The 15088-nt window shown below is 34.9% G+C and overlaps 1 protein-coding gene across 6 annotated transcripts in view; it reads left to right on the top strand.

The window, feature by feature from the left end:
• RASAL2 (RAS protein activator like 2) overlaps window positions 1–15088 on the top strand; it is a 363735-nt gene that overhangs the window by 216505 nt on the left and 132142 nt on the right. Inside the window, exon 1 of one of the 6 annotated variants that reach the window (XM_079105909.1) lies at window positions 5858–6015. The exons of the other annotated variants lie outside the window; for them this stretch is intronic. Within the exon in view, the coding sequence (XP_078962035.1) occupies window positions 6003–6015 (13 nt within the window). The 5' untranslated portion in view covers window positions 5858–6002. Of the gene's footprint in view, window positions 1–5857; window positions 6016–15088 lie in introns of those variants that run through there. 6 annotated transcript variants of the gene reach the window in all.

The following is a 15088-nucleotide window of genomic DNA, read 5'->3' as shown; positions in this document are numbered from 1 at the left end:
GTGATGCCTCCAATATTACTTTTTTGGTTTCCAATTGATTTGGCTATTCTTGGTCTTTATTCCTTCAAGTGAATTTTAGGACTATTAGAGTTCTGCAAAGAATGTCATTGGTATTCTGATGAGGTTTGCATTGAATCTGTGTATTACTTTTAGTAAGTATAAACATTTTAATAATATTAATTCTGCCCATCCATGAACATAGGAGGTCTTTCCGTCTTCTTATGTCTTTTTAATTTCTTTCTTCAGTGTTCTGTAGTTTTCATTTACAGGGCTTTCACCTCCTTGGTTAGATTTATTCCTAAGGTTTTTGTTTGTTTGTTTTTGTTTTTGTTTTGTTTATAAGACTATTGTGAATGAAATTATCTGATTTCTTTCTCAGCAGATTCATTGTTGGTACACAGGAAAGGTGTTAATTTTTGTATGTTGATTTTGTGGCCTGCTACTTTGCCCAATTTGCTCTTAGCTCTAGCAGTCTTTCAGTGAAGCTTTATTTTTTACTTTTTATTTTTTTAATATTCTAGGTCATCTGCAAACAGTGATAATTTGACTTCTTCCTTTCCTATTTTTATGCCTTTTATTTCCTTCTCTTGTGAAGGTCCAATTTTTAAAGTACAGCTCCGTTTTTAAATGAGGATAACCAATATCACAATATGTCCTTGGCTTAACAAGCATCTTCAGAAATAGTATTTGTTATTATCCAACGGTATCCCCAAATGCTTTTCGTTACCCTTTTTTTGTTTATCAATGAGTTTCTCCACAGAAATGTGCTACCTTTATTCCTCTTGTATACTATTATTTGTGTGATGAAAAAACTAGGAAAGAGATTTCCTTGTATTTTTCCACTTAGATTTTGCTTATTTTTCTTTTAAATATGGTTTTATTCTCAGGAAAGCCTGAGATCAGAAGGGAACTGATCTTTGATTTGGCCTTCTCCCTGTAATGCTTTTTCCCAGCCAATTGCCATTCTAGCTAAGGACATGGAGTCTACTAAATCATCTTAGCTGGAAGAGCAAGGTAAAGCTCAAACTCTTAACCAGAAGTTTAAAAAATCTTTGGTCATCATAATTGCGACTTGTTAGGCATGAGCCCTTTTAAAATAGTTGTTTAAGTATTATGCTAACCATATGACTTAGCAGATAGTCTGTTCTTTATAATACCTCTTCATCAGAGTAGAAGTGAGTTTGTGTATGTGTATTTCATATACTAATGAAATTTAATAATTAAAATTTTATTGGCATTTCTGGATAAGTGGGTGACTTTGGTGGTTATCATTCCAATTATAAACAATGTTTTTCTTTTCTTATATGAACTCTAAAAAGAATGCAGTGGGAAGACCACAGAATCAGAATGCCAGTCCGGTTTGTGGGAGACATTAAAAGAAACTGTGTTATGATTAGAAGAAAGTGTTCACAAGAGGGAGCTCACATAAGTGCAAGAACCAGCACATTCACAGCTCAGTGTACACCTCAGTCTGATTACTACAGAGATCCAGCACATTCACAGCTCAGTGTACACCTCAGTCTGATTACTACAGAGATGTGTCTGTGCTTGGAAAAAAATAAGATAGGTATTAAAGGATCATTTGTTAATTTGTTTGATAAGAATTAAAATGTGCAAGTAACTTTTAATTATATGCAAGTAGCTTATTTTTGTGACTCTGTCAGAAAAATCATACATTTGTGGTTCAGGGTTTCTTAATGACTAGCACATTTAATTCTTTATCTGTATCAACAAAAGAACGTTATTACTTTTATAAGGTATGGGGGGAAATATACTGTCTACATTCTTCAGAATTCATAAAAATATTTCATTGATTCAAAGCTAGAAAAATCTCCTAGCCTTTTAATAATAAAGCTAGTATTTATTAATACTGAGTTTGGGACCTTACTTAGATATGGCCTCTACGAGTCTACTCTTACTTCAGACCATTTGTTCAACAAATTAAGCATTTATTAGATAGCAAACAGTATACTCAGCACTGCAGATACAATGAACAAAGAACTATAGTCCCTGCTACCATGGAGCTTACATTCATCAGGATGAGGAACAAGTAGATGTCCAATATATGAATAACTAAATTAAAATTGTGGTAAGTACCAAGAAGAACAAGAACAGGATGCTATATTAGTATAGGTTGGACAGTAGTTTGATAAGCTAGTGATTAAAGCATTGAAATTGATTGATGATGTACAAATTACAAGATTGTGGAATCCCAGAACTAGATGAGACCTTTAAAGTCATTTAGTTCAACCATTCATCCAGAACATATTTCTTATAAGTCATTTGATTAATGCTGATTTTTGAATTTTTGGCAAGGGGGCACACTACTGGAGTTCAAACCCAGGGCCTTACCCATGCAGAGCACATGTACTACTGCTAAGCTACATTCCCCAGCCCAGTTTGACTGTTTTTACTTAGAAAAATAAATTTTCATACAGTTCAACCTAATGTAAATATGTATTAAATACAGTGCTAGGTCAGAACTATGTAAAATGGATTAGAGAAGGGAATTCTACCCAGCTCCATATGTGGAAAGAGATGTAAAGCCAAACAGTACTTATTTGCAAAAATAAAATGGCTTAAGTGGCCTCACCTTAATAAAATGAACCTAGTTGATGCCAATTTGAGTATTCTGAATGTGTGATCAAAACTCTGTCAAGCTCTATGAGGCCATTACTAACTGATGAGTGTTTTCTATACTTACATGGCCTTAGCTTGAGTTAATGGCATACATAGTGAAGCATGTATGCATGCTTCTCTAGCTTTTGGGGAGAACTCCCTCATGCTGTAGGAAAAGATTAATATTTTGTTGATTATTTCAATCTCTACCTCAGAAACTGCGTTTCCCTGGCCATGGCAACACAGCACATGGCTGTGAGTTCATAGACAGTGAAGGTGAAGTGAAAATTACTCAAAGCAGCAGCTGATACTGATTGGCATCTCACTTATTACAAATAGGTCTCAATTGAACTAGTGATGAAATAACTCTTTCCTTGGTTTTTAATTCTGTTGACTTCAGTTAGGTACTTGTAACCTCATAAGCCAGAGATGAATTCCTTAATGTTATTGTTTCATCACACAACATAACCAGTGCTAGGCTCTGACATGGAAAAATGGATATGCTGTGGTACCTATTCTCAAGTTATTCTGAAGTACACCTAAGACTAGAAACCTTAAAAAAGGTTTGATGAGTAAAATATATGCTTCCTTCCATAGGTCCATTTGTTCATCCTTCTATCATTTATTAAGTTTCTACTAATGTCCAGCATTTTTCTAAGCTTTTGAGATAAGTAAGAAATAAGATAAAAGTTGCTGATACTAGCTTTACCCCCCCCCCATAATGTATCTCACATTCTGATAGGGAAGAGTCATTAAATATCAATATCTAATACAATGTTCAGTAAAGTGAAATGAGAAGACTGTGAAGGACAAAGAGGAGACTGAGAAAAAAGTTACAGAGGAAAAATGTGATCAACCCTGGCTAGGAAATGAGGAAAGCCATACTAAGAAAATGGTTTTGGAGGATAGATAGAAGTATACAAGCAAACTGAGCAGAAGAGGGACTTCCAGAGAGAGAAGGAACAGCACCAAGTCTGGGAGGCATAAAACAGGGCATTAAGACTGGTAATGCATACTTGTACAAAAGACTTAACATAGAAATTAATGAGGTATGCTATTTCATTTCCTTTGAAGAGTGTAGAATAATGGAATAACATTGTCTTTGCATTTAAGAAAAGTTGTTTCCTCAACAGGTATTCTCTGATTTCTTCAGGTATTAGAACTTAAGGTAGTAAAAGTGTTTTTTGCAGAACACAATAAAATATTGTTGTAATTAGCCTTCAGGTATCTGAAAATGGTCAGTATTGACCTGGTATTAAGCAACACCCTTAACTTCTAGAAGGTTAATAAGCAGTTCTGGATTCTAACATTTAAAAAAAATAGAAGAAAATTGCACATTTAAGAAGATTACATATATAAACTTTTTTTTGGCATTTGGGAAAAGATTATTTTTCTATTTTTATCAACAGAAGAACAATAGTGTTGCTCAGCAGTATCGTTTGAGAACGGCTGCCCTATGGCATATTCATCCACTAGATATCTATCTGTGAATCATTAGGGGCTCATTGTCTTTTGTAGCAGGCAGACCCTTCAAAAGGCTACTTCAGTATTTCAGTGATTCTGACTTCCTTCTATGGAACTGAAATCTCCCTCCCTATAACTCAGACTTACTGCTCTCAGTTTTAAGTCTTGAATAGAATTATGAAAATCATGACTATTTCTTAGAATTATTTCTGAGGAATAACGTGTAAAATTAATATTTATATTATTTTAAGGCTGATTATAAATGGCAGTTAATAATAATGATATATTTGTACTACCTTTGGTAAGAAAAGGGTATAAGAAAAAAAAAAGGGTATAAGGGTTGTTGTTATTTCATATAGGAAAAGGCAGAAATCTGTGAACTGTTTTCATAGTCTCTCAGTTTGTACATTTCTGCATAACTTTAGTTTATACCTTTTTTGTCCTATGATTTGTATTTCAGTAGCAGCAGGGATTAAAGGAGCAGGTTGTTTGAAATAGAAATAGGAAGCCAAAAGTTAAAGCAGAGGAAAATGCAGTATTAAAGCAGTATGTTTCCTGAAGGAATTTGAGACTAGATCACCAAGTATAAATTATGAGGAAATTAAAAGAGAAACATTATTTAAATAATCCAGATCTAGGGAGAAAAGAGTGCCAAAGGACATGGATATATTCATATATACACTACTAACAAATGTATATACAAATGTGTACCTGTGTGTATATATGATTATCTCATGTGTGAGTTACATATTACATGTAAGATTACACACGCGCACACACATACACATACAGGTAGACAGACAGCATGTGTGTGATTCCATTCACTGTTAAATGGCAGGTAACAGATTGATACTGTGTTCTTTTGTCTGTTCTGTTCTACTGCCTGAAATGGCAAGCAGAGTCCACTATGATTCAAAGTGAATTTTTTAATTGATCATTCCTTACATGCTAGACTCAGCAACTGCAAAACTGTATGTTACGTCATCATACCAATGATGAAGATTACATCATTGACCTGCCTTCCATTTTTGGAATATAAGAAGAAAAAAAAATTGTAGAAATATGTCTGATTTTAAAACAAACGAAAATGATGACTGGGAACAGTGATATTATCTATAATTTCATCATATCTAGTAGAAAATTAATAGAATCACTTTATAAAATTAATTTTCATTATCCTCTATTTAAAAATAAAGTTCTAGCTTAAGATGAAGAAAAGTCTTTAGGGAAATAAAAATTTTGTTTCTTTTCTAAAAGTAATATATTTCCATTGTGATGAGTTAAAATCAGTCTGCATAAGTAAGGTACTTTAAAAGAAAGTAATGTGTGTTGGTAGACTTCTGTGTTCATATCAGCTGTAAGAGTTACTGAATTTTTCTACTTCAAAATGTTTCTATTTTCATTCAGCACATGAACATTCAAAAGAAAAATATTGGAAATTTGCTTTATTTTTCTATACTTAAAATGGGACAGAACTGAAATAGATTGCTTTTAAAAAGATTGCTTTCACTTCTTAAGTCAGAGAAGCACACACCCACCCTCCTACCCCCTGGAATAGGAAGAATGAATTACCTAGCTTGGTAAATCACATTGCTACAGTAGACCAAGTAGACCAGACGGTCTGCACCAGAGCTTTTGAGAGAGAGACACAGCAGTGAGTGAGTAAGCAAGGGTGGCTATTGTTTAGTACTCTCTAGCAAAAGAACAGGGCGGGTGGGGGGGCAGGGGATGGGTTTGAGTTTGACTGGCATTGGCTCTGGCTTTTCTGCATTCCAAACTGTCTGAAGCACAGAGTGAGAGCAAAAGGAGAGAGAGAGAACACGAAAGCAAGCACAGGCGAAAACAGTATGCAAAGTGTTTTGAGTTTCTGACTGGCATGCCAGAAAGATCATGTTAGCAACATCCAGGAACTTCACAGAATGCAAATCCCAGGTAAGAGTCTCTAGAATCTGAAACTGAAATTAAAAGTTGCTTATTTCCAGGAATGTGGTTTTTATTATGCAAATGTAGTAACTATTTACCTTTGCGATTACTGGTTTAAAAAATAGAAAAATAGGTTGGTTTTCTTTAGTGTGGGTTCACATAAATACTGTGTGAAGATTATCTGTCAGCATTTCAGTACAAAATTCAGCATAAATATAGTCCTCTGAGATTAAACAGATAGTGAGCATAGCAAAATATTAATGCTGTAACATTTACTTGTTCTTTTAATAATATGAAGTGGATTTTTATTCTGGATCTTCCTTGGAATTCTTTATGAAATAACCAGTATAGCTGAGGGAGGACAAAATATACCCACCATCAAGATTTTCAGTGTCCTTAGAATCTCAGTGGCATGTAATCAATCTGTGTCATTCAGAGTTCAACAGGTTGGATCTTCAGGCAACAGTGAGAGCCCAGATGAGAGTGTTGCTTGCTCTTTTTGCTCAAGGTTGGCTTTTTAGTATTCTCTGCCTTAGATGACAAGTTAGAAACTTTAACTGATTGACTCATTAAAAGTTGAATCTGAAAGGGACTTCAGAGATAATCTACAGTCCAGTCTCTCCATTTTCACTGAGAACCTTGAGGTCTCAGGGGCTTAATACTTGGTCAGGTTCAAGTTAGGAACAGGTTTTAAATGAAAACCTAGATTTTCTAATTCTCTGTTTATTTCTTTTTACGTGGTACCAGTTACATTTAGATTTTATAGTTGTCTATATTAGGTTCGCTGGTCTGAGGATTGATGAATTATTGCCTAAACAGAACAAATGCAAGTGGAAAGATCAATAGAGGGAAGGGAGCAGGGAGCAGGGTATGGGGAAAGGGAAGGGGGAAGAAAGGTACTGGGGTCTGAATTAGAACAAGCTGTATTCCATGCTTGTGTAATCATGTCCAAATGGATTCCTACTGTCAGGTATAACTAAAAGGAACCAATTTTAAAAAAATAAAGAAAGTAACCTTGTGGGGAAGAAAGAATAAGGAATGGAAGTCCTCAAAGAGCATGTATCAGGCTCTTGACCAAAACCAAAAATATATAAAAAAGATTTGTCAAAAGGAAAAAAATTAGCTTTCTGTTAAGGAAAGTTACTGTAATTTGTATGTTGTTTTTATATAAATTAAATGGGTATGACATACTCTGAATATCTGCATGTGAAATTAAAACTTTCAAATTGATTCCATTTATTAGAGTCCTCTGTTACTTATCTCATGAATTTCATGAATTATGTTTTATGGGGTGACTTAAGTGGAGGATCTTGAGAGTTACAACAGACAATGAACATCTGTCTTCATACATTTTCATTTATTCTCTAAAAAAGGTTGCTGCCCTTTCATTTTTCTACAGACCATTGTGGCGATGAGAGAGGCCACACTATTCTAGTGAGCTAAATAGTAAAGATAGCCACTGTCAAAAGGATCTGTCATGGCTCTTTACAACTCCTGGGAACCAGTTAGCCTGATTTGGCTGCAAGCATAGTGAAGGGATGCTGTTGTCCTTTTGTATTAAAGCCTGACCTGTTCATTCCAGTTTTCTGCTGGGTCTGTGTAAGTTCAGTACTGATTTACAAGTCTGTGTGAGATGGGCACTGAGTTATAAGGAATAGTTTCATTACTGCTCTGGGCTATCAGGAAACCCATTGCAAAGCGAATTCTCCACCCAGTAGGGAACAAGAGACCGTTTGTCCTACTGGAGAAGGCATTATTTAAGCACACTGTTTATAAGAGGACTGGAGACTATGAGAATGAGTTCTATCCAACTTGGCAGTATTCATGTTGTATTACATGGGGCTTAGATTTTTCTCTTAGCTTTTATTCTACCTTAAATATGTGAAAGGACTGCCCTGATAGATGTATGTGTGATATGTTGTATGTGTGCATCGTGTGACAGGGAGAGAGAGATTACAATGGACCTTTAACCCAGCGTATTTCTGATGCCAGAAACTATCAGAAGTCATTAATCTACTGGTGGTGTTTTAATGCCTTAAATTGAAAGAAATTATTTCATTAACTAACCTAATGATTATAAAACTCACTCTCATGCATTAGGAAGAGGAGAATATTAGAAGAAAACAATCTTCCTTTCATTTACTAAATATGCATGTCAGATTATACAGGTTTATGCATTCTGGGTTGGAGAAAAGCAATAATAGGTTTTTACTTTGTGACTAAAGACAAATTATAAGTGGGAATGGAATGAGTAGAGTGAAATGAGTAGAATGAGAAAAGAGACTCATATGTATATTAATAGTTTACTTTTGATTAGTGTTTTCTTGAAGGCAGGCCTATTTTTACTACTCATGTTTTTTTCCTTGATATTTTTTGAAAAAATTTTTTCTGTGACCTACCTATATTTTCCTGTAAATATAGTTTATATATTAAATTTTCAAAGAGGGTGAAGAGTACTGCAATATAATGTTTTTCTTATAACTATTTGGCTATAGTTGATCAAAACTTTGCCTTGTTCAGAGGAATTATTTCTCCTTTTCTGCTGCAGTTTCTTTCTACCTCTTGGACATAATTCTATTTTGTATTCTAGTTAAATCCTGAAGAATGAAATCTCTTTAAATAAAGAAAGCAAAAGACCAGAGGCAAGGACTTGAGTCTGGACATGTAAAATGTTATAAGCTGTTACATTAATTCCTTATTCATGAAAGTTACCTGGTTATGTACTCAAAGCACTGGAAATCCCAACTTGATTCTTTCCCCTCTGCTCCTATCTTGACCTTAGGTGTTCTCTAAACAGAAAAAAGTCAGATTCTTTTTGTTCTCCTCTGTCCTTTCACGCTCCCTAGTGGTTGTTCATGGTTATTCTTGTTTTTAATTCTCTCATCAGTTTTTTATTTATTTTTTTAATTATTTTTTTATTTTTTGCAGACTGCATTTTGATTCATTAAGTCAGTGACTCTTGTGAAATATTTTTCACCTGATTCTTGCATTTGAAATGCATAAACTTTCTTAAAGTACCTGATTCCTAAGTGCAGAATCCCAGGGAAATTTTTTTGTCCTCTTCTCTTATTCCTAGTGAACAGTGATATGGGAAAATGAGTCCTGACTTATCAATATAAATTCTTTTATTGCCAATTTTTTTAAAGTGCTGGTGATTTATCAGAATTCCACATTTAATTGTGAGTATAAGAAAGACAACTGAATCAGCAGTTAAAATTCAGATAAAGGTCTTTGTCCTCTCTGGCACCTTCTTTGCCCCTACTCACACCTGCTATTAAGCTGAATTGGAAGTACTATGAACTTAAATATGTGAAGAGGGAACCAGTGAGATTATGTTAGTATTTGACTCATGGAACTACACATTTCTGTCGTTCTCCAGTTTACAATATTTATGAATAAATGAGTTATTGAAAGAGCACTTTGAAAACTTAGTTTAGATTTGTATATAGTCTTGTTCTTTAAAGAAGAAAAACTGTCTGCTTTCATTTGCTCTTTCTTATGCAAATCTTAGAAAATAAACAACTTGAGCTTCCAGGATCAAACTGGCATCATTCAGCTTACAAATCATATGTCACCTCTGATAGCCAACCTTTTGGACAAGTTGCCAACGCTCATAACTTGAATCTGATTCCACAGATACCTTTGAAAAACAATAATAGTAATGTATAGTTAACTTCATATTACTGTTAGTTTATATGAAAACTAGAAAAACTTTCTTTTGCCAAAATACTTCAAACGAGTTGTGTGTGGTTGACTTGATTTCTGGTCTCCTGAGTCAGATAGGAAAGATAAGATGTTTGGATCCCTATTTCAGTAGTTCCTTTTCCAGAACACCTGGAATATTAAGTGCTAAGTAAGTAAAGGAAATAGAATTTAAAAAGAAGTGATATGTCAAAGCTCAAGAAGAGCCACAAAAAAGCTAACCTGTATGAGAAAACAGAATTAGGTTTGTTCAGTCAAAGGACAGAAGAAGAATATGATGTCTGTTACCAGGGAAGGATGATCATCTCTTGTGTACTAAGAGTTCATTTCTAAGATTTTGTTCAGTATGATTATAGAATTTAGTCAGCATTTTTTCAGTATGGGAAACTGAGCATATGATAGAGGAATTGTATCATATAGTATCTGGTCTGCTTTTAATGAATATTACACAAGTGAAGTATAAGGAGATTTTTTTTCTTTCTTTCTTTCTTTCTTTCTTTCTTTTTTTGCGATGCTGGGGATTGAACCCAGGGCCTGTGCTTGTAAGGCAAGCACTTTACCAACTGAGCTATCTCCCCAGCCCTAAGGAGATTTTTAATTAGTTAAAATCTTTATTTCAGGGGCTGGGATTGTGGCTCACTGTCAGAGCACTTGCTTAGCATGTGTGAGGCACTGGGTTTGATCCTCAGCACCACATAAAAATAAATAAATAAAATAAAGGTATTGTGTTCATATACAACTAAAAATATTTTTAAAAATCTTTATTTTATTGTTCATATAATTTGCTAAATATGACCTAAAATTTCCTTTGAAGCCTTTTACCTCCACTTGAAGTTCAGTGAAGTGTCACTGTATTTTCCTGAAACAATATCATACCATTTTACAAGTAGCATCATTTTACTTATAAATATTTATATAACTATACCTTAAGTTTTGAAATGTATTTTTATTAGTTTTTTAAATTCCCTTCCCCCACAAAAGCAACATTCAGTAAATAATTGGTTATCAACTTTTATAGGTAAATTTTTGTTTTTAAAAAGTGTTTTTTCCCCTCTAAATTAGAGTCCATGCCATTCTCTTGTCATCTGTGAAAGAAGATATTGACCATTTTTAAACCAAAACAAAAACATGGTATAAAGAAGTTGCTGCTATTCTTACAAGAAATGAAAACTAGTCTTCCTTGGAAATCTTTTAAACTTATACAAGACCAAAATGTACTACGAATAAGGAATTTATTATTTATAAAAGGCAGAATTCTAGTAGAAGTACAGTGCTTGTCCACTGTGCCTCAGTAGAACAGCTTAGGTCAATTCTTGATGACACTGCTTTGTTTTCATTTTGTTTTGTTTAAACAGAAGGGTATCTAAAAACCAAAAGTCATTCTTTTATGTGGTCATCTTTAAAAGGAATGCCAAACAATTATTTAAATTTTTCTCAGAGGCACATCTTAACTATGAATAAACTTCAAAATGTATTTAACAATGAAATCTTAATTAACAAGCAATAGTGAACTTAAAGAGTGTGGTGATTTCATTGCTCTAAACTGCAGTGATTTTTTTTTTTTTTTTTTAAGCTTTCTGGTAGGTTTCTCCCAGTGTCAGATATTATAAACCGTTTTCATTTTCCTTAAAGGTAGACTTTCCTATTTTCCCCTGTCAAACCTGTGTACTGGAGAAGAAGAACTTTTAAGGCTCTTTGCGTTAAGTCTAGAGGTTATTTATGTTCCATTTTCTCTTATAACCTGAGAAAAGACATTTAAATTTTTAAATTCCCAATCACAATATATAAAGAACTCCTACACATCAGTGAGATAAAAGGAACACTGGAATGTTCATTTTACAAAAGAGGCCATTTAGTCTATGAAAAGGTGCTCAGTCTTTTGTTAAACCCAACAGGGCTACACCCCCATCAAAATGTCTAGAATGAGAAAAACAGAAAATACAAACTATTGCCAAGGATCTAGAATAACAAAATTTCTCATACTGCTGTTAGGAGTGTAGGTTTGTGCATTTACGTTGGAGAACTACATGGTAGTTTCAAATAAAGCTGAGCAGTGTTCCATTCATAGCAGTTCTTCTCCCATTTATGTACCCAACAGAAGTGCAAACATTAGATTATTGGAAGACCTGTACAATAAATGCTAACACAGCACTGTTTATAAGAGTTAAAATCAGAAACTACCCAGGTGCTCATCAGAATGGATAATTGTGGTTTGCTTCCACAGTGGACTTCTATATAGTGATGAAAAAGAACAACTACTGCCTGGTACAACAGAGTGGATAAACGATGGAAGACAAGATAGTGATCATCTTTATGGGGGTAATAACTGCAAAGCATATATAAAGGAAGTTTAGGATGTGGTAATGTTTTTGTTGTTGTTTTAATCCAGATTCTAGTTACCTGTATAAATTCAATTTGTGCAAATTTATTGGCCTATGTACTTATTATATGTACAATTCTCTGAATATGTGTTATGCTGTAGTAAAAAGTTCTAGAATAATACTCCATTTTGTTAGAACAAACAAAAGAAGAAAATACACACACAGGGAAAAAAAAACCTCTTGGCAAGCTTCTAGATTGATGGTATAATGTTGTTTGAAAGTCCTTTTTCTTTATGCAGGAGGTGAAGTGTGACATCAAGTTTATTCTTATTGAAATTGTACTACACACACACACACACACACACACACACACACACTCACTCACTCACTCACACTTAGGGATCATTTAAGAGGTTAAATGGGAAAAGCATCAGAAAGGCCAAGCCTATACATGTTGTCCTCAAAACAAAATTGCATTACATGAATCTAATAACACTTCAGCACTGGACTTTTTTTATATTCTTTGAGCTTACTGAATAAAACACTATTCTCATATATCATACCTTAATATAAAAACATTTTATAGTACTAATATACAGTGTGTGTGTGTGTGTATATATGTATATATGTATATATATATATATATATATATATATCTTGGTGTCTACAAGGATATGCATCTACTTACACTGAACACATTAATTTTACATACAGTTACTAATGAGTTAATGTTACAAATTTAATGAATCTTTTATTCTCTTGGCTTTAATTGCATTTTGCCTTAAATATATATTTTTAAGCTTTTAAAGGATATAATTCCTTGTTATATTTGAAGAGAAATTATAACATTTAAAGACAACTTTTTCCATCTCTACAAAATGTAAAAGTATCCAACACAACAAATGGAAAGTGCTTAATAAATGAGTTTTCTTTGCAGAAAAACAAATATACTATTGAGATCAACCTTCTTTTTTCAGATTAACCTTAGCTACACTGTCTGTCCTTCTTGTTTTAAACTACCAAAATGTGTTTAGTTTGTGTGAGTGTGTGGCTTTTTTTTTTTTTTTTTTTTTTTTTTTAGTGGAAGGATATAGTTTAATTCTATTTCTGAATTTATCTAAAAACAGTTCTCTCCATTAATTCCTTTATATCTCACCTGTTCTTACTCAAATTCAATGTTTTGGTATTAGCATACTACATTAATTTTATATTGCTATATAATCAGTTACTACAAGCTTAGTAAGTTAAAAACAATCTCCATTTATTATTTCACAAATCAGAAAACTAGGCAGAGGTTGTTGGATCCAAGATGGCAGACTAGAGGGTGACTGCATCTCCAGTCGCCCCAGAACTCAGGATTCAAGAAGGGGAGACATTGAGAGACTCGGACTAAGATACAACCACGGGGTGAGTCTCCCCCACCCAGCGAAGCTCAGCTGGGCGGCAGGCCCGGATTCGAGTGGCTTAGTAGAGTGGGACAGGGCAGATAGCGTCTCCCCCAGGCAGCTCGGTGCAGTCTGGCGTGGGCTCCGCCCACAGGGACAGATCCTCCAGCCTCTCGGAACAGGCCCCCCAGTGAGAGCCCTTCTGCACAGAAGCAGCGCGGCCAGCTCCGGCCCGCCCCAGCCAGCTCCAGCCCACCCCACTGCCAGCTACAGCCCGCCCGCAGGTTGCTTCAGTGACCAGCACAGGGCGCCAGGGACTTCCCCAAGCAGCCCAGCCCCCCTCCAGCGGGAAGAGCCTCTCTAGGCTAGCTTCTCGGGGCAAATCACCCAGTGAGAGCCTGTCTACACAGAGCCAGCCACAAGTCCCCAAGCCAGTGGAGACCTACAACCTACAACCAGCCTCTGGAACCAGGGCTGTGCAACAAGAGACCTCTCCAGGTCTCTCTCCCTGGAACCGGTAGCAGGCTAGGGGCAGCGTTCTTCGGAAGCACTGCATTATCAAATTAATCCAAGACTTCTGGCTACTGAAGGCTGGTAGGTGATACACTGGAAATCTACAGGGTCACTATAAGCCAATAGAGGAAATCTACAATATCACAGAGTCCCATTGACATCTGACCAATATGAGAAAACAAGGGAAGAAAATGTCCGAAACAAACCTAGATACTATATCAATAAAACCCAATGACAGCACAGCAAGAAATGTCCGAAAGGGAGTTCAGAATGTACATAATTAAAACAATCAGGGAAGCAAACGAGGAGATGAAAGAACAAATGCAGGCATTAAATGAACGCACTAATCAACAGTTAAAAGAGCAAATAACGGAGGCAAAAGAGCATTTCAATAAAGAGTTAGAGATACTGAAAAAAAACCAAACAGAAATCCTTGAAATGAAGGAAACAATAAACCAAGTTAAAAACGCCATAGAAAGCATGAACAATAGGATAGATCACCTGGAAGACAGAACTTCAGATATTGAAGACAAAATATTTAATCTTGAAAACAAGGTTGACCAAACAGAGAAGATGGTAAGAAATCATGAACAGAATCTACAAGAATTATGGGATATCATGAAGAGGCCAAATTTAAGAATAATTGGGATTGAGGAAGGCTTAGAGAAACAAACCAAAGGAAAGAACAATCTATTTAATGAAATAATATCAGAAAATTTCCCAAATCTCAAGAATGAAATGGAAAACCAAGTACAAGAGGCTTATAGGACTCCAAATATGCAAAATTACAACAGACCTACACCAAGGCACATTATTATGAAAATACCTAACATTCAAAATAAAGACAGAATTTTAAAGGCCGCGAGAGAAAAGAATCACATTACATTCAAGGGGAAACCAATAAGAATATCAGCAGATTTTTCAGTCCAGACCCTAAAAGCTAGAAGGGCCTGGAACAACATTTACCAAGCCCTGAAAGAAAATGGATACCAACCATGAATTTTATACCCAGCAAAACTTACTTTCAGATTTGACGATGAGATAAAATCCTTCCACGATAAACAAAAGCTAAAGGAATTTACTAAAAGAAAGCCGGCATTACAGAACATTCTCAGCAAAATATTCCATGAGGAAGAGATGAAAAACAACGATGTAAATCAG

The sequence above is a fragment of the Sciurus vulgaris genome, assembly GCF_902686455.1.
Source record: "Sciurus vulgaris genome assembly, chromosome: 12".
Taxonomy (NCBI): Eukaryota; Metazoa; Chordata; class Mammalia; order Rodentia; family Sciuridae; genus Sciurus; species Sciurus vulgaris.
Note: the sequence above shows the minus strand (reverse complement) of the source record. Positions and strands in the feature narration are given on the sequence as shown.